Source organism: Saccostrea cucullata, unplaced genomic scaffold (assembly GCF_032062105.1).
Source record: "Saccostrea cucullata isolate Sc308-1 unplaced genomic scaffold, CSIRO_AGI_Scuc_v1 ctg403, whole genome shotgun sequence".
NCBI lineage: Eukaryota > Metazoa > Mollusca > Bivalvia > Ostreida > Ostreidae > Saccostrea > Saccostrea cuccullata.
This window is the reverse complement of record NW_026932593.1, coordinates 144,915-170,338: the sequence shown is the minus strand read 5'-3', so window position 1 is coordinate 170,338 and position 25,424 is coordinate 144,915. Positions and strand designations below refer to the sequence as shown.

Genomic DNA, 25,424 nt, shown 5'->3' with positions numbered 1-25,424 from the left:
TTTGTAACGGCTATTTTTAAACCGGTATATTCTACAAAATTAGTTTGTACATTCAGATTATTGAGGTACTCGAGGCTTATAAATTTTCCTTCAACGTCAAACAAATCTCTTATGAAAACAAAGCCTGCATCAAAATAACTTTTTAAAAATACAGAGGAATTATTTATTTTATTTCTTGGATTAAACCATATATGTTCATGAAGAATTTGAGCATTATATGTTTTTTGACTACCACTGCAATCAATGATTTTTACCCAATTAAGTAAAACCTCTTTCCAAAATTTGTTGCCTATTTTAATACACATCTTAACTATAAAATCTAAACCTCTTACCCAAAGAGATTCAATTTTCATTCCTAATTCTGATTCAAAAAGTTTTAACCATTTCGTGTCTGAGTAGTAGCTTTTTCGAACTTTGTTGAGGCTGGACGCATAGTGTTTCACAAACACATCTTGTTTTTTTAGCAAAAATTCTGCACTTTAAAAAACATCTTTAAAAATATGTCATGCCTTTTTAAAATTTTCTACATCCACCCCCCACAGTAGAGATAAAAAGCGAGGGTTTCTGAATATACAGGATGATCGCAAAACATGATACATGATAAAACCTGATGAACGATCTACTCAATAAACGCAAAACAAGATAAACAGAAAACATGAAAGAAAACACAAAACCTGATAAAACTGAAAACACAATACAATAGGATACAGGCACGATTAATAGGATACTTGCACGATACAATAGGATACATGCACAATAGGACACTACTATAGACACTTGAAAAGAATAATGATGCGGGTACTCTACTTATTATGACAATTGCGAAAGAGCTCTTCAAAGTCAAATCATGATAATAATTTTTCACCAATGAATGATCAAGAAAATAATGATAAAAGCAAGTAACTGAATTTCATGAGTAATGTTTCTAGCGAAATTACGCGATAATTCCTCATTTATTTAATAATTAGGAATTTATGTATACAGCAGTCCCTTGACTTCAAAATATACTGTAGGTTGGCAAATAATCATGCTGGCTTTAATTTTGCTATGTTCGTGATTTTTAATTTTCTCGCAAAATTAAACCCATCGCGAATGCTATTATGTGTTTTTAAAAAAGTTTAAATGCTTAGCATAAATTTTTAATTAATTAAATGCAGCGTGAAATCAAAGCCATCACAATTGGTACCTTTTAAGATATCGTGGAATTTTAACACTGTGGAAATAAAACGGCTTTCAGTATTGAACAATCAACAGGTAAAAATTGTAGGTCCCTGACACTTTTAAAGCATGTTTGTAACAAACAAATGATCAATTGTAGATAGACTTTTTATTTATTTTTTTTGCAGTTGAGAAATGCTACAACAGTTCTCAAAAGTATTATCCCAGGAGTACAGTGGCACCGACAACAGAGAGTACAGTGGCACCGACAACAGAGAGTACAGTGGCACCGACAACAGAGAGTACAGGGGCACCGACAACAGAGAGTACAGGGGCACCGACAACAAAGAACATGCAAGCACTGTCAACTGGGTAATAAAAAAAATTCAGTACATGCTTATCCTAAATATCAGAGAGGCATAGAATCCAGGAAGGTGTGTTATACATACCGTATAACGGGTATTTTCTGAGGTTGGAAATTTTTGCGATTTAAACCCTAAAAGGTAGCAAATTAATTTCTGCGTTTTCAATTTTTGCGGTTGCACTTTACCGCAAAAAATTATATACGGGGTGTATAGGATCACCAAACTCTAAGATTTATTAGAACGCTGCCATGATTACGTTTTGTAAATTCATTCAGGCACAGGAATGAAACGTGGATGAGAACAGGTATTGTGCTATTAAAGTACTAGCTTTTAGTCACTGTTTATAAAATTATGCCTAGTCCTGAAATTATTTATTGTAGCAACAGAACTTGTCCAGTCAAACAATAATTAAAATCTTCAATCTAACACCGCAGACGTTCATTAATCTGATCTATCAAAATAATATTAATAAGTATATTATAGATAATGATAATTAATACCTCCAAGCCGTAATCTAAAATGCACTTCAAATTAATTGCCATTAAAATTAATTCGAGAGTTTCATTTTATGCTAAAACAAACAGTTGCATAATCAACCACCCCAAAAATCGCACGTGTCACGCGCATTGAGATGTAACTAATACTGCCAGTCGTCTGATTTGAATGAAATTCACGAGGCAATCAAACCATTGTTGCATACACAAGCAGTAATATTAATCACGGAGTCTCAAGACAAAACACAAGATTGATAAGTGGAAAATAAGAAAGAAAGAGAAACTGTACGTCATACTTTGTTTGCAGCTACCGGAGATTCGATGTCACCCGAATTTTCTCGCAAACGAAGACAGGTCCATGAGTGAGTCTGCAGACACACCACTTATCATACTTGCATGTATAAATTACCTGAAGGCATAGTAGAAACATTTTGCAATTGTAATTTTTGCGGATTTGTCCTATCCGCAAAATTCCGCAAAAATTAGAAAACCGCGGAAAATACCCGTTATACGGTAGATCTAGACTTGAACATGTTACTCAACTTATCTATACTTCATTGTGGTTATCAAGCAGTTGTTACATTTCTGACTGTTTTCTCTGTGATAACTCTTTGAAAGTTTAGAGTTAGGCCTAAGTGTGTTGATTTCTTGATATTTACAACTAAATGCAAATTTTGCTAAGTGAAAGGTCAAGTGCCTGATAAACATGTGTAAATCCTTATGGCTGTCTTTGTGTCTGACTTAGTGGGCAGAACTATGGAAATCAACATGTGGAATACTTAATGAATGGAACAATTTTATGCCGAAATTATAATGCATTGCCAAGAATTAAACTTCAAATAGTAGATTGTCAAATAAAAAAAGATTAGAATATTTAATCAGCTTTAAATTGTGATGATTTTTAGATGAATATTTAATTAGAAGAGTCAGCTTAGTTAAAAATATCATTAAATATAGAACATTTTAGGATTAGCTCCTCTCAAAAATTGATTAGGCTGGTTCAGTGATTGTTTAGCAAGATTTTTTACTTATCTGTCCTTATAAATTCTACAATGATTGATCTTACATTGTATTCAATAGCACATTTACCCCCATCCAATAGACATTTCCATCGCGAAAGAATTCCGCTAAGTAAGTAATCACAATATCAAGTATTAGCATGATGAGAGTAAATTAATGGTTTTTTACTTTTTAGAAACTAAAAAACGATACATAATTTGGAGGTTGGTTTGTTTGGGTTATAAATTTATATTGAAATTATTGAAGAGTTTCATGTTTCATTTCGTTTTTGTTGATGTTATGTTAGTGGTTATATTCTGTTTTGATTTTTAGCAAACTAATAGTAGAGTGAATTGGAATTTTAAGAATTAATATGTGTGAAGACGCTTGACAATGTACATGTACCAGTGTTCTACATGTAGTAATTGTTGGTGATAAAAGTACTGTTTGTTTGAGACTAGAAGAGACTATAAAATACACAGACTGAATTTTTAAATTATGAGGAGAAAAATGCTTATTGAGTAAAAAATATGCAAGAATTTCTTGGAAATATTATTATAAAATTTTAAAATCATAACATATCTTAGGGTCTGGACTGTTAAGACAAAAAAAAATTAATTTTTTGGTTCTCAGACCCTCCCTCATCTCTTCCAAAGGTGCCTCATTGGCCTTTTTTATTGCTAAATCAATAAAATATAAACACCAAATCACCTCCCTCATCATTTTTTGAGGTTTTGTACTATGTAAAAAGCTGCCTCATCATGTTTTTGGGGCAATAAAAAAGAAAAAAAAATGCCTCCCTCCCTCATCATATTTCTTGAAAAAAGGCCTGAGAACCAAGTAATTAATTTTGCATGGCCTAATTTTAATTACTGGTATATGGGATATTGTTTTGAATCATAATCATACAAGTTGTTAAAAATCAATGGCCAAAAGTAAAAAAAAATGTACTAATTTCTGATCACTCAGTATAACCGAGCAATTAAAGCCTGGCCTTCAGTTCTTTCAATATACTTTGATTTAACTGTGGCAGTGTGGAATTTAACTGGGTCATAGTTCATTATTTGTCATTCATCATGCTTCAACCTTAAGTTTGAACAATTCTAGAACCCTTGAACCAATTTCAACCAGTTTTGGCATATTTTATTTATGGGTGAAGTGGAACAATAATTACATGTATTATCTTCATTTTCCCTGCCTTTCCCATGAAGCTTAGGGGATGAGGCTAAAACTAAAAAAAAAATAAAAAATAAAGCTGTATCTTTCAATGATACTGGTTTATGGCAGGGCGGGACAAATAGCTAAACAGAAGCAGGGCTTGTAGCACATGAATTTGCAGAATCAAGCAATATATGGAATTACTGTCTTATTTTTCGATTTCATGATGTTGATCAATCAATTGGCATGTGTTTATGCAAATTATCATGCAAGCCAATCAATTGATCACATCATGAAATTGAAAATTAAGACAGTTATTCCTTAATTTTACATTTACCAGATAAGTTATTAGATGCTGAAATTTCAGCAAAGATATGAACAAGTTAATTTTTTTGGAGCAGGTTAACATTTATGGTGCAGTTTTTGGTGTAGGTCTTATTGCCAAGTAACTATATAAGCCCTACATTGACCAAACTTGCATGGAAGACACATCTAAGGATGCACTCTACCAGACTTGCTTAGGATGCTAAATCTAATCTACATTTTCTGCATAGTGCATGAGTGAAAAAGTTATTTATGCAGGTCTCATTTCCAAGTAACTAATAAGCCATATGTGGAATAGACTTGCATGGATGAAACATCTAAACATGCACACTTTGTGAAGGCCAGGACTTGCTCAATGAATGAACATGTTAAAGATTTTGAGCAGGTTAACTCTAAAGCAAGTATATGCTCAATGTTTGAGCAAACATGCATGGATGATACATCCAAGGATGCACACTGTCTAATGGACTTGCTTCAGATGCTGAATCCGACATACATTCAGATTATGGACCAGGTAAAAGTTATGGGTACAGGCCTATCACCAAGAAACTATAAGGCCTATATCAACCAAACTTGCATAAACCGTGCATGAAGGGATGAGCAATCCCAAACTTGCTTCATATGCTTGATTTGAATTACATTGTCTGGATGGACTACAAGTTTAAAGTTTTTTGACTACAAGTTTAAAGTTTTTTGATAGGTCTATTCCCAAGTTACTACAAACCCTATCAGATCAAATTTGAATAAATTTTGCATCTGTGATGTACACTTTTAGAATGATAGTTAATGTGGGACTTTGTCTAATTTAAGGACAACATTCTTTGAGGCGAGCTCTGTAATCTTATCTCGGATAACCTAATGTTTCCTAGTGTAAGAAAAAGCATTTTCCTTTCAAATTCAAAAGTAATTTAATAGTTTTTAATGATATTTAAGATAGATGTGTAATTAAAAAAAATGAAAATGAGATAAAAAAATATCTAAGCTTATAATTAAACAAATGTCATTCAAAGAACAAGAGATACCTGTGTTGTTAGAATGTGCAGGTTTTCAGTACACCAATATTATTGTTAATGTTTTGGTAGAGTGTAATTAGCACTGACATATATACAGGCAATGGATTGACTTTCTACCAGTGTTTTTTTTTTTACTGAGTTACAGACTTACTTTATAATTGCATGAATCTGTAAATGTCCCCTTCCTCTTTTTTTTTTTTTACATAAAACATCTATCAATTTTTCTTGGATTAAAATATAAATACCAAGGTTGCCAGTGCATGGACCCTTTGCAGGGTGACTGTTCAGGCTCTTGGCCTCTTGGTTAATTTAAAGATCTTCTTTGCTCTCTTTACAGAGGTATTGTTGGAATAGCCTTGGGTCTGTTGGCAGTAATTGGAGCTTTTTCTATAGCAGCTGGGATCTGCATTAGGAAGAAGAGACAGGTGTATAAAAACCCAGTAAGTAACTTTAAAGTCCCAGAGTCACACAGATGAAGAATTGTAATCAGTACAATATCATGTATTTGATCATCTGTTTGGCAACATCTGTAAACTTTGAAACATGACTGAGGATCACTGGAAGAAATAATACAGTCTCCTAGTAAACATCTGTTTCTCGGCAATAAACCTACATGTATCAGTTGATTTTATACTGATAATGGATCCTGTAAATAATTGTATGATACTCAGGTGACCATTAAAGCCCTTGGGCCTCTTGTTTCATGTAAAATTTTAATCTTCAATTGTGGCCTCAACCTTAAATACCCAAGTTCTCATTTTGCAAGGGACTTATGTTGTGACTTAGACTAAAATTTATCCTGCAAATAGTTTCCTCTCTTAGATTAAATTAAAATTAAGAATACTTTTAATTCTTTTGAGACAAATTAATAAAGATATTATCAAGAAAAGAAAAAGAAGAATTTTGCAATATTTCACAATAAACAAATAAAGTTAGCTTTCAAATTTTGCATGGTCATATGTCCTTTTGAAAATGTGCCCCAGGATTGCAATTTAAATGAACTTGAATTAGCACTACCTGGATATTTGTAATCATATGCTAACATTTTTAATGTGGATTTTATACCCCCTGCAAATAAAGTTCTTTTCAGCTGAGAAATGATTGCTATATTGTCCGCTAACAATAAAATACAGAACTTGCCAGAATTTTCTACATATTTATGCAATGATTGCAGTCTATTATTTTAAGGTACAAGTGAACAATTATCTCAGTGTGATGATATGCCTTACAAGTAATAGTGACATATTTTTCTCCTTTATTTCACAGCCTACACCAGATGGAGAAGGAGGAATTAGAATGACAGAACCATTACAGATTGGACTAAATGGTTCTACAGTGAATGGAGAGGATATAGGTTTAGGGTAGATCAATCTTAAAGCAACAAATATATTGAACCTCGGAATTGTCGAATATTGTACTCCTTAGAGGGTACATTCATTGTTTTGACTAAAAAGCTATCAAAATTGCACGATGTACATGTTATGTAAAGCGTTTTAGGATTTTTTCATTGCCTCGATGAAATAATTTTTTGTTATTAACAAACATAAATTTAAAGTCATTGATACAAGTTTAAAAAATTTGCTATACAATTTGTATTAATGGTGGTTATTAGTTTTCAATTTGTTTTTTATTTCTCATCAGATATATTCATTGAATTGTGATATTATAAGACATTGTTGCATGAATTACTTCCAAAGATGGGTGTGCATACATTATAGACTCAAAACGTATTTATTTCCTGAATATGAATTACAGGGTTTAAAATAATTTAATAGTTTAAAATAATAAATTGGAAGCTTGAAAAGTTAATGAATTGTTTTTTAATACATTAATTACAGATTAATTGCAAATGTTATGACAATTTTTTTTCTGTAATTCATATAATTGTATAATTTGATAAAACATCAGCTGATCCAATGATATCAGCACAAAGAATTTGTATGTCCTATTTGTAGCATTCAGACATTCATGACAAGTCATTTTTGAAATGTGTATATATGTCAGTTTTGTGATTATATCATCCTATTTTTTAGATCTTTGAATTAAATAAGTAAACTCTGTTTGATCAAATCTAAATTAATTAAAATATAAAGAATTGTACCATGCCTAGTATCTGTATTTTTTTATTTTAAAATTTTACTTTGGATTCTTATTGGGAGAATTGTTTTTGAAATTCTAAAATGATATTTTTGTGGATAATTAGATGCTTTGCAGCAAGTTAACTTGTTGCTTTTGCTTAAATTTTTATTTTTTGATTTTATAAATGTCTGATGGTAGTGGTTTTTTCTTTGCTGGCAGTCTTAACATGTATTTTAAATATGGAATTTATATTAAACAGATTTTTTTCTTTCTTTCAGTGCTTGTTTTCTTTCATTTTTGAAGTTCATGTTAATTTACATGCATATATACAAGGGATTATCAAAACTCTTGCAAAATAATTGAATTGCTTCCAAGAGAGAAAATTTGGCTTCAATTATTATTTTTGTTTTTTAATAGTCTCCTCGGGTTTACCAGTAATGCACCTCCTGCCCATGCACAAATTGTGTTGGTCTTGGCAATCACGAGACATGCTCTGTAGCATTGTCATGAGTTCTTTTTGGATTTTGTAGAGTTGAGAAGGAAAACAATATCAATCAGAAATAACTAATAAGTTTATTAACACAAATAAAAAAAACAAACAAATTATATTCAATAACACTCACTCACTCTCACATACCAGCTCACACACCGGAATTGAAATAGATTTGAACTGTTAACTCAGTTTTAACCAAATCTGATACTTGACATAATAACGTTAAAGCTGAACACTACTCGTAAATAGGCATTGTCCGCCATATTTCCCGTTCTTCAACGCTCTCCCTACAACTCGTATATAAGGAGCAGATCGCTAGTCAGTTCAATATATTTCACTATAGAGATCCGACGAGTGTAGACGTATATCTTACAAAGCGTGCTACTCAATATCGATGAAATTATCAAATTTTACGCATTTTTTCCGAAACAGGACAAAAGTATCATGGAAAATACAGGTCAATACATTATTTACAAACAGAAAATGCACATAAAAACAAGAGATAAACGTAAAAAATCTAAGACCACGATAAGAGTACTACATGTAGGCCACAAGTTTCGAGTGTGCAATCGGGTGTAACGAAAGCGAACGGTTTATATACCCGTCTGACAGTGCCTATTTATGAGAAGTGTTCAGCTTTAATATTGTAAGCAACAAAGTTGATTCAATTAGTATCAGATCTTAATTCAAATAATAATTCACCGAATATTGTCTTTTCAAAATAAATATTTAGAAAAAGCTCAATTGAATTTCAATAAGGATAAAATATGAATTCAAATGAAAACGTGTTCTTATATATAACCCTGAAAGTTACTCAAAGTTCACCAAATTCACAAATTGATGTCAGCGACACATGTTCTACAAAATGCACCACTGCGCTCACGCCGTACAAGTACGCCTACGTCACACCAAGTTCAGTGGTCCACAAAATGGTAGTTCCTAAACCGCAGACCTCCGGGTCTTAGCCTCACGCTACGGCTATCCTACCACGCCCTCAACAATGTCGACCTTTTGATATGACGCACGTGGCCCTCCATACAACACTCGTCAATAAACCTCAAACCTCGTCAACCGACCCTCAGTACGCCCATAGATCACTTACTCGTCTCCAAGCTCCTTACGCACTGAAATTAATTTATATTTACAAAAACCTAACCTAAATTACAACTGAGACCGGAAATTTATAAAAGTATACCAACTATAAACATTACTCGAACACTCTTACTGGCTAGAACTACACAAACACGCTGTAATAATCCTCCTGGCAGGTTATATGGCTACCCGTTGATATTCGGTGCTATATCTCACCGAAAAATATTCGCCATTTGTATAAGTCATACCGGGGAAAATGCAAACGTGGCACAACTCCGACTGGTCACGCTACCGGACACCAGACTAGCTCTCACCAAACTGACAAAACCGGACCCTTATATACAAGTGACCAAACAGTCTCAAAAGTATGGAAACCCGTTAGAACAAAATTAAAGTAATATACAGAAAATAAAGCAACCTTTTCACATACACCCCCATTTATTTGCCAATATTAACAATATTGTAAAAAAATCTAAATCAAATTGACCATCAACTAACAAGCCCTTGATAGAAAGTCGACTAATTTGTTGTCTTTCCCCGGAATATGCCTCACTGTATACTTGTACTCTTGTAAGACCAAGCTCCAACGGAGAAGTCTGGGATTTTGGGACTTCATCGTCTAAAGCCACTGCAACGCTCTGTGATCCGATTCTATGATGAAATGCTTACCAAACAAGTAGTTTCGCAGACGCTGCACCGCCCATACAATCGCATAACATTCTTTTTCCACAACGGCGAAATGCTGCTCCCTGGGAAGTTGTTTTTTACTGAGGTAAACGATCGGATGGTACTCTGTATCCTTCTCTTGCAATAAGACCGCCCCAGTCCCCTGTTGCTTGCGTCAATTTGTAAAACAAACACCAATGTTAAGTCTGGATTCCAGAGTACAGGTGCACTTACCAGATTCTTCTTCAACTGCCTAAATGCTTTATCACGTTCCTCTGTCCATTTGACTGTGTTTGGCTGTGTTTTTCTAGTAAGATCAGAGAGTGAAGCAGACAAAGAAGAAAAATTGGGAATAAACTTCCTATAAAAGTTCATAGACCCAAAGAATGATCTCACTTCTTTATTTTTTGTTGGAACAGGGATATCTAAAATAGCCTGTACTTTGTCTGAAGTTGGTCTTACCTGACCGTTTCCGACCTTGTGTCCAAGAAATTCCATTTCTCTACACCCAAACTCACACTTCTTCGGATTGGCTGTTAGTCCTGCGTCCTGAATAGCTTTTAACACTAATCTGATGTGTTCAAGGTGACTAGACCAGTCCTTACTGAAGATAATAATATCGTCAATAAAGGAATCTGAATACTCCTGATGACCTGCTAGTATTTGTCTAACCAACCTGTTAAAAGTGGCTGCCGAATTCATCATTCCAAACGGCATTACAGTGAACTGATAATGACCGAATGGAGTGATGAATGCACTTTTTTCTTTGGCGCAATCTTCTAGTGTAATCTGCCAATAACCCTTGGTCAAATCTATCTTACCAAGATACTTAGCCTCACCTAGTCGATCAATGATATCCTCAATTTGAGCACTAGGTTCTGGATCGAACACCATTACCTGGTTTAATCTCCGATAGTCTACACAAAACCTGATACTCTTGACCTTCTTAGGTATGATAACGACAGGAGATGCATAAGGACTAACTGACTGCTCTACAAAACCTGCTTCTATCATTGCAGACAGTTCCTTCACTTCATCTCTTAACATATGTGGAATCTGATATGGCTTTTGACACACAGGAACATCACTAGTAGTTACCATCTTATGTTTCAGTAAGCTAGTTCTACCTGGTACATTTGTCAACACACTACTAATTTTTTCTAAACAACTCTAACTCACCTGTTTGTTCCTTCGATAGAGTCTGTGCTATCTTCACATCTTTCACCGTATCCCTTACATCCATCAAAAGATTTCCTATCCACTCATTGTCATCTGACATATCTAGCAAACAAACTGCTGTCGCTACTACCTGGTCAGCATCTCTGTCTATCCATCTCTTTAACATATTGACGTGGTAGACCTTTGTGACCCCATTATCGTACTTTATCCTATAATCTACAGGACCTACCTTCTCCGTAATAGTAACAGGTTCCTTCCACTGAGCCAATAACTTTCTCGAACTTGTAGGTAACAAGACCAGTACCTTTTCTCCAACCTCGAAAGACCTATACCTCGCTTTCCGATCAAAGTACCTTTTCTGTTCCTGCTTACTACCTACCTCATTCTCCAACACAATATCTGCCATTTTTGCCAACTTCTCTCTGGTTTCTATAATGAAGCTTAGTAGTGATGGTTGTAACTGATGATCTTCATCACCTTCCTCCTCAATACTTTCTCTAAGAATGGTCAAAGGACCTCTTACAAACTTTCCATACATCAGCTCGAAAGGAGAGAATCCCGTGGACTTCTGTGGAACTTCTCTATACGCAAATAAAAGCGAGCGCCGCTCGCGTAGCGAGCTCAATAGACTTACGTGTACGAACGGAGGAAATTCGGGTTGAAATCTGCACATTGTTCCAAGAAATTTTTATCTCACCGCGTGAAAAAATTCCAAACTCCCAATAATCCTTTGCGGTGCATAGTAACATGGTGGCTAAAACATAGCAACAACTTACTTGAAAAAAATTACAAACAATGATTTAATGTAATCTCCATGTCACAAAACTATCGTTTCGTTCTAAATCAACAGGAATTTTTATTTGACGTCATACTTTCGTCACTTAAACGGCTCGGGTATTTCCGATTTGATCGGAAACTTCCGAAAAGTTCGGAATCACGATCCCGATGCCTGAGAAGTTATTTCTTTTTCTTTTTTTTTTAAATGAACTGAGGATAAGCAAAAGTAAAAGCTGTGTATTTTTTTTTGATATTAAGTAACTGCGCTCGCCCCAACGGTCGCACAGTAGAACATATTAGATATGGCAACAACTTGTCCAACCTCCCTGGCTCGTCTTGTGCGTAAATTTTGAAGCATTCTCTTCAGTGTGCCGTTGAATCCTTCCACCAGCCCTTTTGCCTTTGGGTGGTAAGGTGTGGTGTTCAACTTACGAATGCTTATCAAGCGACATAACTCTGTTATAAGAGAGGACATAAAGTTAGTACCTTGATCTGATAGTATTTCCTTAGGGACCCCAACTCTCGAAAACACCTCCACTAACGCCTCAGCTACCACCTCTGCCTCTTGACTTCTAAGTGGTATCGCCTCAGAATATCTTGTTGCGTAATCGCACAGAACTAGAATGTACTTATTACCTCTCTTTGGTCTGGGTAATGGGCCCACCATATCCATAGCTACCCTCTGAAACGGCGTCTCGATTGGCGGCACCTAAACTATAGGAACTTTACTTACTTTAGTTTTGGAGGTTCCCTTGTGGCACTTGGGACATAACTTACAGTACCTCTTTGTGTCCTCAAAAATACCTGGCCAGGAGAAATTCATCAGAATTCTTTCTCTTGTCTTCTTGATACCAAGATGTCCCGCTAGTGGAATATCGTGCCCCATTGATAGGATTTGCCCTCTAAATTTTTCTGGTTCTACTAACTGTCTAAGTAGATTTTCTTTATCGGTTTTGAAAACCCTGTATTACAAACCTTTCTCTTTTGTTATGTAGCTTTCGCTATAATCTGCAAACTTGCTTCTTATCTATACTCTTTCTTAACCTGTCAAGACTCGGATCTTTACCTTGTTCTTGTATCCACTCTTCCTTTGAATCCATGACATTCACCTCCGAACCAATCTCCAACTTCTCATCTACCTGACTGTGTTCTTTTCGTTTTGCTGCAGATCTTGTTTCAACTGCTTGACAAGCCTCATCTGGCGACTCTCTCACCCCACTTTGTATTTGCTCTGGAATATCTACTCTGGTATAATTACCTACTATTAAATCCGCAAAAGGAGGGTTAGGCACCAATTCCACTACTTTACCTTTCACATACTGTGTATCCACGTGTATCCAGACCTCTGGACACCGCTGAGAACTACCATTAGCAAGAGTAACTTCACTCATTGCCCCTGTCATATCATCCGATGTAACCAGTTTTTCTGAAACTAGTATAGATGTACACCCTGTATCTCTAAGTACTGAAGCACTCTTACCGTTCACAAACCCCTCCTCTAATTTCAGCCCTCTGTTTCTGTTATCTGGGATAACTTCCATCTTATCTTTAACTGAAACCGGAAGTTCTACAAAAACACCATCCTTACTCTTAGTAGGTTAGTGAATTAACCCTGCTTTTTCTTTACCCACACTTGCTTGAACAGTACCTTGTTTATCTCCAGCTGGTTTCCAACCAACTGCACTCTTGCTACCTGGCTTGCGTAAAGGACAACTATTTATGAAATGACCCACTCTGTTACAGAGATAACATTTCCTCTCGAATTTGTTCTGTTGGCTTACCAACGAACTTGTGTTGCCCTTAGCCCCAGTAATCTTACCTTTCATACCCATGGTATACCCACGGCTTTGTTCGTCACCATCGACCCTTGATGTGCATTTTGATATGCTTCAGCCAAATCTACCATTTCACCTACCCTCTTAGGTTGTCTCTCCTTCAACCAAATTTGTAAATCTCTAGAGGAACTATTAATGAGCTGCTCTCTCATAATAACATCTACTAGAACATTGTACCTCTGATTTACTTTTTCCATTTGACACCAGTGATCAAAATAATTCACTGCACGACTATGAAACTCTCTAAAAGTTTCAGTGGGATATTGTCTACACCCTCTGAATTTGTCTTTGTAAGTAATGGCTGTGAGGTTATACCTCTTAAGAATTGCTTGCTTAATAACTTCATAGTCGCTAGCTTCGCCATCACCTAACCGTGCGTACGTATCTAAAGCCTTACCTGTAAGCTGAGGTACTAAATGCAATGCCTACTCTGATTTGTCCCACTTGTGAAGTATAGCTAATCGCTCTAAAGACCTCAAGAATACATCTATATCTTCCCCTTCAACATATTTGGGAAGTGTAAACTTTACCTCATGTTTTGTTTCCTTAGCTCCTGCATCTGGCGATGGACCAGGTGGCTTCTCCTGCAAGGCCTGTTGCTATAAATCTAATTATCTCATTCTTACCTCTAATTTTCTTTGCTCTAAGTCTTTCTCGTGGAGAAACTTCTTTTCCTCTAACTCTTTTTCATGGAGTAATTTTTTTTTCTTCCAAGTCCCTCTTGTAAAGAAGTCTCTTTTCCTCAGCATCCTTCTCTAGCTGTAGCCTCTGAATCTCGATCTAGCTCGTTTTCCTTCTCTCGTCTGGCCATATGCTCCTCTCTCTCCACAACGCTAGCATGTCTCCACATCTCCAGACAAACCGTTAAATCTTCACCCTTACCAATAGCCTCCTGGACCCAACTAGGTAACGACATCGTGAACTTCAACCAACCACCACAACTCAACAACAAAACCAGCCAACGAGTACTCTTTCAGTTTAAAAATTATGTGCAAATAACTTTTCTTTAAAACATTACTCTATTTAATTGAACTTTTTCAAAACTTACCTAAATGTTAATTCTAATAGATATTTTCCCTCTCAACCAACTCCTACAAAATCCCACCGCTGCCACAATATGTCATGAGTTCTTTTAGGATTTTGTAGAGCTGAGAAGGAAAACAATATCAATAAGATATAACAAATAAGTTTATTAACACAAATAAAAAAGCAAACAAATTATATTCAATAACACTCACTCTCACATACCAGCTCACACACCAGAATTGAAATAGATTTGAACTGTTAACTCAATTTTAACCAAATCTGATACTTTACATAATAACGTTAACATTTAGGCAACAAAGTTGATTCAATTAGTATCAGATCTTAATTCAAATAATAATTCACCGAATTTTGTCTTTTCAAAATGAATATTAAGAAAAAAGTTGAATTGAATTTAAATAAGGATAAAATATGAATTCAAATGAAAACGTGTTCTTATATATAACACTGAAAGTTACTCAAAGTTCACCAAATTCACAAATTGATGTCAGCGACACATGTTCTAGAAAATGCACCACTGCGCTCACGCCGTACAAGTACGTCTATGTCACACCAAGTTCCGTGGTCCACTAAATGGTAGTTCCTAAACCGCAGACCCCAGGGACTTAGCCTCACGCTCCGGCTATCCTACCACGCCCTCAACAATGTCGACCTTTTGATATGACGCACGTGGCCCTCAATACAACACTCGTCAATAAACCTCAAACCTCGTCAACCGACCCTCAGTACGCCCATAGATCACTTACTCGTCTCCAAGCTCCTTACGCACTGAAATTAATCTATATTTACAAAAATCTAACCTAAATTACAACTGAGACCGGAAATTTATAAAAGTATACCAACTATAAACATTACTTGAACACTCTTACTGGCTAGAACTGTACAAAACTGTACAGCTGCAATAATCCTCCTGGCAGGTCATATGGCTACCCATTGATATTCGGTGCTACCTGGTATATCTCACCGAAAAATATTCGCCATTTTTATAAGTCATGCCGGGGAAAATGCAAACGTGGCACACCTCCGGCTGGTCACGCTACCGGACACCAGACTAGCTCAATCGCAACTTCTCGGGCCTTTACGACTAGCGGAAAAACGACCTCGAATGTATATGGTAGCCGCCATGACAACCCTCCTTTTTCACGATCTTTGAAATAAATGCATGGAGACCTTTTATCTGTGGAATATGGAGTTTAGCTTTATTCAATGTAATGACTTTACCTAAAATATACCATAGAAGGGACTTCTAACTCCGCCTATCCTATATTTGAGTAAACAGGAAATGTATAATTTTTTAACATCCGGTTATGTTAATACATTCGAGGTTGTTTTTCCGACCTCTGACGGAAATACCCGAGATGATGCGATTGCAGACTAGCTCTCACCAAACTGACAAAACCGGTCCCTTATATACAAGTGACCAAACAGTCTCAAAAGTATGGAAACCCGTTAGAACAAAATTAAAGTAATATACAGAAAATAAAACAACCTCTTCACAAGCATACTGTTTACAGAAGCTTGAAGATTTTTTTCCAAGTCGTATATTTCATACATTGCAAGTTATTTTTTGTTCCCCGCTTTTGCGAAAGCAAAGGGACATTAAATCTCATTCGTCTGTACATCATTCTGTCTAGCTGTCCGTCTGTCCATCGGTCACAAAAACAGTAACCTTGCCCATAACTTTTGATTTAGTAGAGCTATGACTTTCATATTTTACATGTTTATTTCTTGTAACAAGATCTTTCTTTGGGTACCAGCAAATTTGACCTTATGACCTTGACCTTTGAGTTTGACTTATTTTTTTACTTTTACTTTTGCCATAACTTTTGAACAGTAGATACTGGGACTTTCATATTTCACATATGTATTCTTTGTGGGAAGACATTTCATTGGATACTAACAACTTTAGAGATTTTGGAGATTTCCATATTTATGATATATTTTTAACCTTGGCCATTTTATTTGAACGGTAAAGGGTAGGGATTTCGAACTTCACATACATGTATGTTGTTCTTGTGAAAAGACCTTTTATTTGATACAGTACCAAGAAATTTGACCTCCTTAACTTGGGGTTTGACCTACTACCTTGACCATAATTTTTGAAGGGTTAGGTCTAGGGTTTTTATACTTCATGTATTTCGTCCTTGTGACAAGATTTTTCATTGGATATCAAGAACTTTGACCCGCTGACCTTGACCTAGGAGTTTGACCTACTTTTTTGAAAAATTTAACCTTGGTCATAACTTTTGAACGGTTAGGGTTAGAGCTTTTATACTTCATATAGGTAATACTGTGACAAGACCTTTCTTAAGAATCCAACAACTTTCACGCTTTGACCTTGGATTTTGACCTACATGTATCTTTCAAAAACTTATCCATTGGCATAATTTTTTATCTTGACCTTCATGATTGATTTTGTTGTTTAAAAATTCAATTTCGGTGATAATTTTTAAATGAAATATGATAGGGTGTTTATATTTGACACAATATATATGTCATAAAAAATGACATCTCACCACAAAGACACTAAAATCGGGGAACCACAATTCTTTGAATTTGCTTATTATATCATGAAATGAATTTTCCATTTGTCTCCAGAGGACCGGGCTGCTCTATACATATAAGTTTAATTGTTAAAGTATGGGGATTGAAGTGGGAGAAGTTATTCAGAATTAAAGCTTTTCTAAACATTAAAAAGATTGTTAATCAGAATGTTCTTTTTTCCCTTTATAAATTACGAGATACTAAATATATTTACTTCCATAAAGTGAATCTGTAAAAATATATGTGTTTTTCATATTTAATTTATAAAGTTAGTAATCTTTTACAATCGAAAAACCGACAAATCCCCTTTTTTTAGAACATCGAATTTTACCTACCGCATAAAAACGTACTCTATACAATTAGTGTTTTATATTATTAATGTGAAATACATTTTTGAATACACATGTAGGTGATGCATGTCTGATTTCAATTTATATTTTATGCAGCCAACATTTACTTCAGGAATAAATAAAGTTTAAAAGGGTATTGTTTTTGTTTGATTTTCATCCGACTATAAGTTTTCAAAATGTTCTCGACTATCGTCTCCATCATCTAGACGCATGTCTTTTTTTAACATATCGAAGAGGTTTGATGATCTAGATGACCTATTTCTATTGTTTACTTTATTTATTTCCCGGGCGACAATTGATGGTTACGTCAATGTCCTCTTTCATCTTTTCTTATATTAACATGCTTAATTTGATTCCGCCAATTCACGTGCTCCAAGCCCTGCTTCTGTCTAGCTATGGGGAAAAAAAGTACATTTACAATTTGTAAATTTATCTTAGACAAAGACATTGGAAATGTAAATATTGTACAATATAGCATTTCTCATCATATATAATGTATTGAGCAGAAAGTCTGTAACTAGTTTAATTTGCTTTATACAATGCTAAAGATTGGAATTTCCTACATAATCCAATATAAATGTAAATGTACCTGTACTTTAAGACAACCCCTATATACAAATACCTGAAAGGAATATTTTCCCTATTCTTAGCATGTACATCGAAGTTCATGCTACTTACATATAGGGGAAAGTGTTGATATTTCGGACACTTCAGAATGCTTTTTCGGAAATACTTGGCATTTACCGCTAAATATAGGCATGCTATACACCGTTCGATGCAGAAAACCTTCCGCTACTTATTTTCGTGGTACATCGGCTCTTTTCGTGATATAATATCATTAATAAACGCATTTAAACAGTATCAGGTAGGAGGTTGTAATTTCGGACAGTGGTGTTGTAACTTCGGACACACGGTGTTAAAAAGTCGGACATTGGGTAAAAGAGGTATTGCTTGCTGCTGTGTCGCACCGATTACACGATGGTCGTGCTAATTACAGCAGGGAACTTTGATTACCTTTTGTCGGGATGTATAAAATAAAATATAAACATTTTTCAGTAGCAAGAATTGTATTTGCCGCAAAAATTATAAATAGCGTGAATAATATGTAGGATAAGTATGTGTAGCAAACACATATATGATATATATGCAGATATATAATAAAATTATTTCATTTATTACTTGCTTCACATTTGTTCCTTGGGTTTTTCTTTTAATTATTTTCTTTCAATTGATTTTTTATTTAACCAAAATAAATTAATAAAAAAAACGATATGAACACTTTTTTTTTACAACAAAGTACTAGACTAAGTAAGTCTGGTAAAAAATTCTAAGGTTTTAAAATGAAAAAAAGACATTTAAATGATAAATCACGCTTCAGATGCTAAATATGTACGCGTATATTTTCTCAATGTCAGATATTGCTTGACATCGGGGAATAAAAAATGATAATGAGGTGTTTGCAAAGAAAAAAACCCATCTGAATATCTTTTGCCAGGTAGACTAGCCCTACCAAGTACATGTGTATATAACATCTACAGAACCTTGTGGTCAGGTAAATTTATAAATGTATAACCATGAGTCAAAGTACGTTTTCAATTAATATTTTATTCCAAACGATTTTTTTTTCAAATTTAATTTGGGGGTGACGTTTTTGTTTTTGTGGAACTGTAATACATAAAAAAATGTATAGTGTCTGGGAAACCCATTGCAAATGAACATCTAAGTGACATTACGTTGCATGTTAGCTTATTTTTTTTAAAACAATAAATTGAATAGAATAATCATGATAATTAAAGGGGATACGTAATTTTCATTTATTTATTTTTTTTTTGGTTTAAATTAAATGATGTGAACTTTGTAAGTAGAAGGCTTTAAAAATATTAAGCACTGAACACCTGTACAGGTATGTTACACTGGCAGATTTAGAGTCGATCTTCCCTCTCTTTCTCTCTTTACAACCCCCCACCCCCCACCCCACCCCACTTTTTAAAAACAACTGAAAAAAAAACACAATCATTTTATCATTTTAAAAGTTCGTTTTAAATGTTTTTAAGTAAAAAAAAACCCCATTCTATGGTCAGTAATGTAAGTCTATCAAAATATATAAAAGGTCTAATGCCAGTAATGGGTCAAATTTTAGTCACGTTTTCTGTCTCTCAGAGAGGTGTTGTAATTCCGGACACCTCAATTTCGGTTAATTATTTCCATTTACAAGATAATTCTTTATGAAATATTGAAGAAAATAATCATTTAAATGGAATTTATTCACATTTATAATTTATATACATATTTTTTAGCAAAAAACCAAATTGAATTATCTCAACCGTGCACCATTTTGCCTGTCAAACTGAAAGTAGACGGATATTAGCGTCATCCACAGTACAGTCGGTGAAGGTCATTTATTTATGGCAACAAGTCGCATCTGATTTGACACACGCAAAGATTTTTTTTGTAAACCATTTTGTAAATGTGTTATCTACAGAAGTAAGTTTTAATATCATAATAAATAACAAAAGAGAAAAAGTTATAAAGCTCTTTATTGACTGTCCGAAATAACACCCCCGTCCGAAATAGCAACACTTTCCCCTAGTATGAAATTAAGGACAGATGATACAAACAAAAAATGGATGCCTGGATAGGTATATATTTTTGGCCTAATTTCATTGCAAATGATGCAAAAAATAAATTTCTAGAATATAAAGAAATTGTAAACCTTCTGTGATGTTCAAAAGTGCACCCTTTTGAAACCATCTTTATTAATCTATACAAATATTTTTCACTTCAATTCCCATTTTTGTGAAATTTTGAATAAAAAAATTTAAAAAATATGCGTTGAAACCTATTCATTTTACTCATTTACAACATGACCATATTTGTTATTTTCAAATTTTTTGACATACGTTTGTTTGTATCATCTGTCCTTAAAGTTTCTCTTTTGTAGTTAATTCATCCAATAAAAACTCGGTTTCTTTCCTTAATTTCATTCCTAGGAAGAAATGCTACGGTCACTAAATTTGTAATTGCAATTCTTAAAAATTTTAAAACGTTTATAAATTCCCCCTTCACAAGTATTTTGTACAATTATTTCTTTGCATTTGATGATATTTATATAGTTTTTATTCAGTACAGTACATTACAACACATACCCTGTTTATCATGCGGAACTAAGTGTACTAATCTATCCTATATTAGTGAGAATAAAAGGTTAACGAACATCAAGGAAGGTTCATGTAGACCTGTAACTTCCTATGAAAGCGACTGTTTATTAAGAACCGTTGCAATATTAAATGAAAATCTGCTAGTAATGTTTTTCTATATCACAAAAGCTGTTGAGTTTGATATTTGATGAAGTTAGAGGAATTGTATTGCTCTGTATTAAAGATTGTCAGTATGTTGACGTGGAGAAGAACAGAACTAAGAGACGCACTTATTGGTTGTCATCTGTTCCGCGGTGTTCTTCCGGGGGAAAATACCAGAGGTATAAAATTAACCTCCCAGACTATCAGCTGGTTCAAAGTTATTGATTTTCTGTTTTTATAAAGAAAAGTTCAAATTTTGTTATTAAGTACTTAAAAAGGCATGAAAATAGGGCCAACAAGCTGTTGACTGATTCAGCAGCAATACAAGCACTTTAAATTCAGGGTATGTTGACTTCTCGCAGATCTTAAATTTAAAGAACAAAGAAATCATTCATACAGGCATAATTAAATCACACATTTAAGTATTTTGTACACGAACGTTTTGCAACAAAGACGAACCTCAATTTAGAGCCAGACGCTCTAAAGGAACTTATTATTACACGACATGTACTTAGTCTAGTAAGTGGAACTGTTTTTTCCATAATGTGTAATGAATTTCTGAATACGTATGTTTATTTATTATATACCCATCAATTTCCTTGTTTTTCTTACTGTTAATTTTACAGAGTTTGATCCGATATTCCGGATCACCACACTGTGGTTTTCTGAATCCATATCACCACTCTCTGAAACTGATGACGTAGTACGCAAAAACAAGATGTTATTTTTCTTGCGCGTTAAAAAGTCCCTTGTTATTATGCTTTGTTTTATGGATAAATATTAAAAATACAATTGATCTCTAAAGTTTTATTCTGCCATACTTAGCTAGTTATAAGGAGGTATATAATAAATTTATCATTATAAAAGTAACTTGATCCGAAGAGCCGTATCACGTCTCGTTGACAGGCGCGGATCATCAGATCAAACTCGACGCTTCGCGTCTCGTTAGATCTGATGATCCGCGCCTGTCAACTCGACGTGATACGACCCTTCGGATCAAGTTACTGTTATAATAATAGCGAGCGTGTAGACTAACGTGTAAGAACAGAGGAAATTCGGATTGAAATCTGTACATACGTCAACCAAATTTCTCTGTGCAACATTCCCAGAATTCCTGCACTACCCAATGTCCTTTGCGCGAATATTGCCGAATAAATAAAAAAAATAACAACGTAATGCATATATCAGGCTTTCAGTTTGTAGAAATCTTTCAAAGAAACAAGAAATAACTCTGCAATGTTTTTCGACAAAAATTGCACTAGTTCTATAGTTTCAAACAGACGCTCGGCTGTCTCCGTAAGCTCCGACGAGCTTTGTAACGTCGTATGACGTCAGCTAGTCGAGATGTCTCGTTCGGCTTTGACGTTCGAAGTGGCTGATCTCAAGTGTTTTTGATGGTACAACTGCGCTCGCCCCAACGGTCACACCGTAAAACATATTATATATTTATTATATACTTAATGTGTATCACTCAATTTTACTGTTGAATTTACGTAATCACGTGACGACGTGATCCGACTTTCCGGATCACCACACAGTGGTTTTCTGAATCCATATCACCACTCTCTGAAACTGATGACGTAGTACGCAAAAACATGACGTTATTTTTCTTGCGCGTTAAAAAGTCCCTTTGTTTTATAGATAAATATCAAACAATTGATCTCTAAAGATTTATTTTGCAATATTTAGCTAGTTGTAAGGGGGTATATAATAAATTTATCATTATAACGGTAACTTGATCCGAAGAGCCGTATTACGTCTTGTTGACAGGCGCGGATCATCAGATCAAACTCGACGCTTCACGTCTCGTTAGATCTGATGATCCGCGCCTGTCAACTCGACTTGATTCGGATCGTTACTGTTATAATAATATGTATTTATAAAGTCCATTGCCTCACTCAATTATCCAGAAGATGCTGTAAATTGAGTTATAATTGGTCTACCAATCTAAAGGACCATTTCATTTTTCGGGACTGGGATTTTGAATTATGTGATGTTTCCCCAAAGTTCACTGTAAAATACAAATTAATATATTTTTTCGACTAGCTTTGAAGAAATTATGACGTTTGAAACCAGTTTTAATTCAGTCCATACATAAGAGATGTTTACATAAAATAACAACCACTATTGAAATAATTATATCAATAGTGGATGAGAGTGCATTTGAATAACAAACAAAGATGGTAACCACTATTGAAATACGACTACTTTTGAAATATTTATTTCAATAGTGGGTGAGATTCATTTCAATAACAAACATAGGTTGCAACCACTATTGAAATGATGTTCACTTTTAAAATAAAGATTTCAATATGGATTAAATTATTGATTTCAATAGTGCTTTGAACAATGAATCCACTAGATATATTGAAATAATTATTTCAAAAGTTGCTGACTTTTCTTTCAATACGATCTGATTTCAATAGTGGTTGAAACTTATGGTTATCACACCCACTATTACATAATTATTTCAATAGTGCTTGTATTTCAATAGAGGTTGAAACCTATGGTTATTATATTTAAATGCAATCTCACCCATTATTGAAATAATAACTTCAATAGAGGTCGTTTTTCAATAGTGGTGACTATTTATGTTTATTATTCAAATGCACTCTCAACCACTATTGAAATAATTATTTCAATAGTGGGTCGTATTTCAATAGACTAAGTGGTAATTACCTATGTTTGTTTTTGAAATGCACTCTCAACCACTATTGATATAAATATTTCAATAGTGGTTGTATTGAAATAGTGGTTACTAACTATGTGTTTGTTATTGAAATGTACTCTCAACCACTACTGATATAGTTATTTCAATAGTGGTCGTATTTAAATAGTGGTTACTAACTATGTTTGCTATTGAAATGCACTCTCAACCACTATCTATATACATGTAATTATTTCAATAGTGGTTGCAACAGAGCATTTTTTTTTTGCTGTAATACTAACTAGTATAGCAATGTTATTGAAATATTAAGATCCTTCATTCTGAAAAAAAAAACAAACGCTTCAGAGTTTTTGATTGATTGATTGTAAGTATTTTACGTCCTAAATCTGGAAAAGTTGCAGAAGACGTCAATTTTCAGCGGAATTTTCTTTCAGAAGAAGACATAGAGCACATGTATCGCCAACAGGGATGTATGATATTTTTCAAAGCATTTAACACAATACATATGCATGTACATCCAAAACTTGAAATAATCGACGGCTGCAGACACTATTTTCTGCAGACACCATTTTCTATAGGAAAATAAACTTACACTGAATCTGTGTGAAAAAAAGGATATGGAGATAACGAACAGTTTTCAATATCAAAGTCCATAAAACAATACAATATAGGAGCAGAGCAAACACGGACCCCGAAACATCAGAGGTGGGATCAGGTACCATGGAGGAGTGAGCATTCCCTGCTGACCGGTCACTACCGCCATGTGCTCATTGTCATGATCGTGAAATAACGAAAAAAATCCATCGTCAATTCAGTATATAAGTAATAAACTAACAATTGATATGAAAAACGTCAGTCGGCATTTGACTCAATGATAAATTGTATTTTTGACAAGGTCATTGTATCAACCATAGAACTTATGAAATGATGACTTTAAATTAGACTGCTGATATTCTTGTTTCATCAGCTTGTTTGTCAATAACTACCTCGTTTTAGAAATTGTTCATATGTAAAGCATGCTCTTGCGTATCGAATCAACTGAGATATATACATGTACACTCCTTTTGCAGGTGATGAAGGTATATTGCTGCATAAGTAAGGGAAGTTGACGATAGAAAAGTTAAAGTCATCACGTTTACCATATAGCTTGGTTGTTAGATTACCATTAACGTCTTTTTCAAGTAAAATATCCAAGTTTGAAACAAAAGTGTCGGACTCTGTGGTATCTTTTATCTCAAGCTCTCCTGGATTTATCGTATCGACGTAGGAACGGAAATTACCATTGTTAAATGACAATACGTCGTCGATATACCTGAAAGGCCGAGTTGAGGGCCACAGCAAGTGTTTTCTTCTTTTCACGCATAAGATTTTGTATAAATTCTGCTTCATATGAATACAAAAATAGGTCTGCTAATAACGAAGCGCAATTGGTTCCCATGGGAATTCCAATAGATTGTTGGAAGACATGGTCGCCGATAACCACATAGATATTGTCAATCAGAAACTCAAGCATCTTCTTTATGTCAACTTCAGAGTACTTGTGTGAACAATCAGAATCTGTTTTAACTTAGAAATGTACCAATTTGATGACGCCAGATTTCCAATAAGATCCTCTTTCATGTCATATTCTTCACTTATAACCTACTCAACTCATGTTACAGCCAATTCCATGACATTTCAAGAACATTAAATTTTTAGGGCACTATAACGCTTAATTCGTACATTCTTTAAATAATTGAGAAACGCGAAGCCCATTATGCAAATTATCCCATGTTTCCCATTATTGTTGATGCCCTGACATAGCCTCCAAACTAGTCAGTGATTCCTTTGGAATATTTTGCAGTTGATACATCTTGATGGACTTAAGGACCTCGGAGCTCACTGTGA

At 34.5% G+C, this 25,424-nt stretch overlaps 1 protein-coding gene across 1 annotated transcript; it reads left to right on the top strand.

Moving 5' to 3' along the window:
- The first annotated feature begins 1,151 nt into the window (after positions 1–1,151).
- Positions 1,152–6,876, top strand: LOC134235509 (uncharacterized). Its single transcript, XM_062717641.1, has 4 exons — positions 1,152–1,182; positions 1,347–1,530; positions 5,849–5,966; positions 6,778–6,876. The coding sequence occupies exons 1-4, from the start codon at positions 1,152–1,154 to the stop codon at positions 6,874–6,876; spliced, it is 432 nt and encodes a 143-aa protein (XP_062573625.1).
- The last annotated feature ends 18,548 nt before the right edge of the window (positions 6,877–25,424 follow it).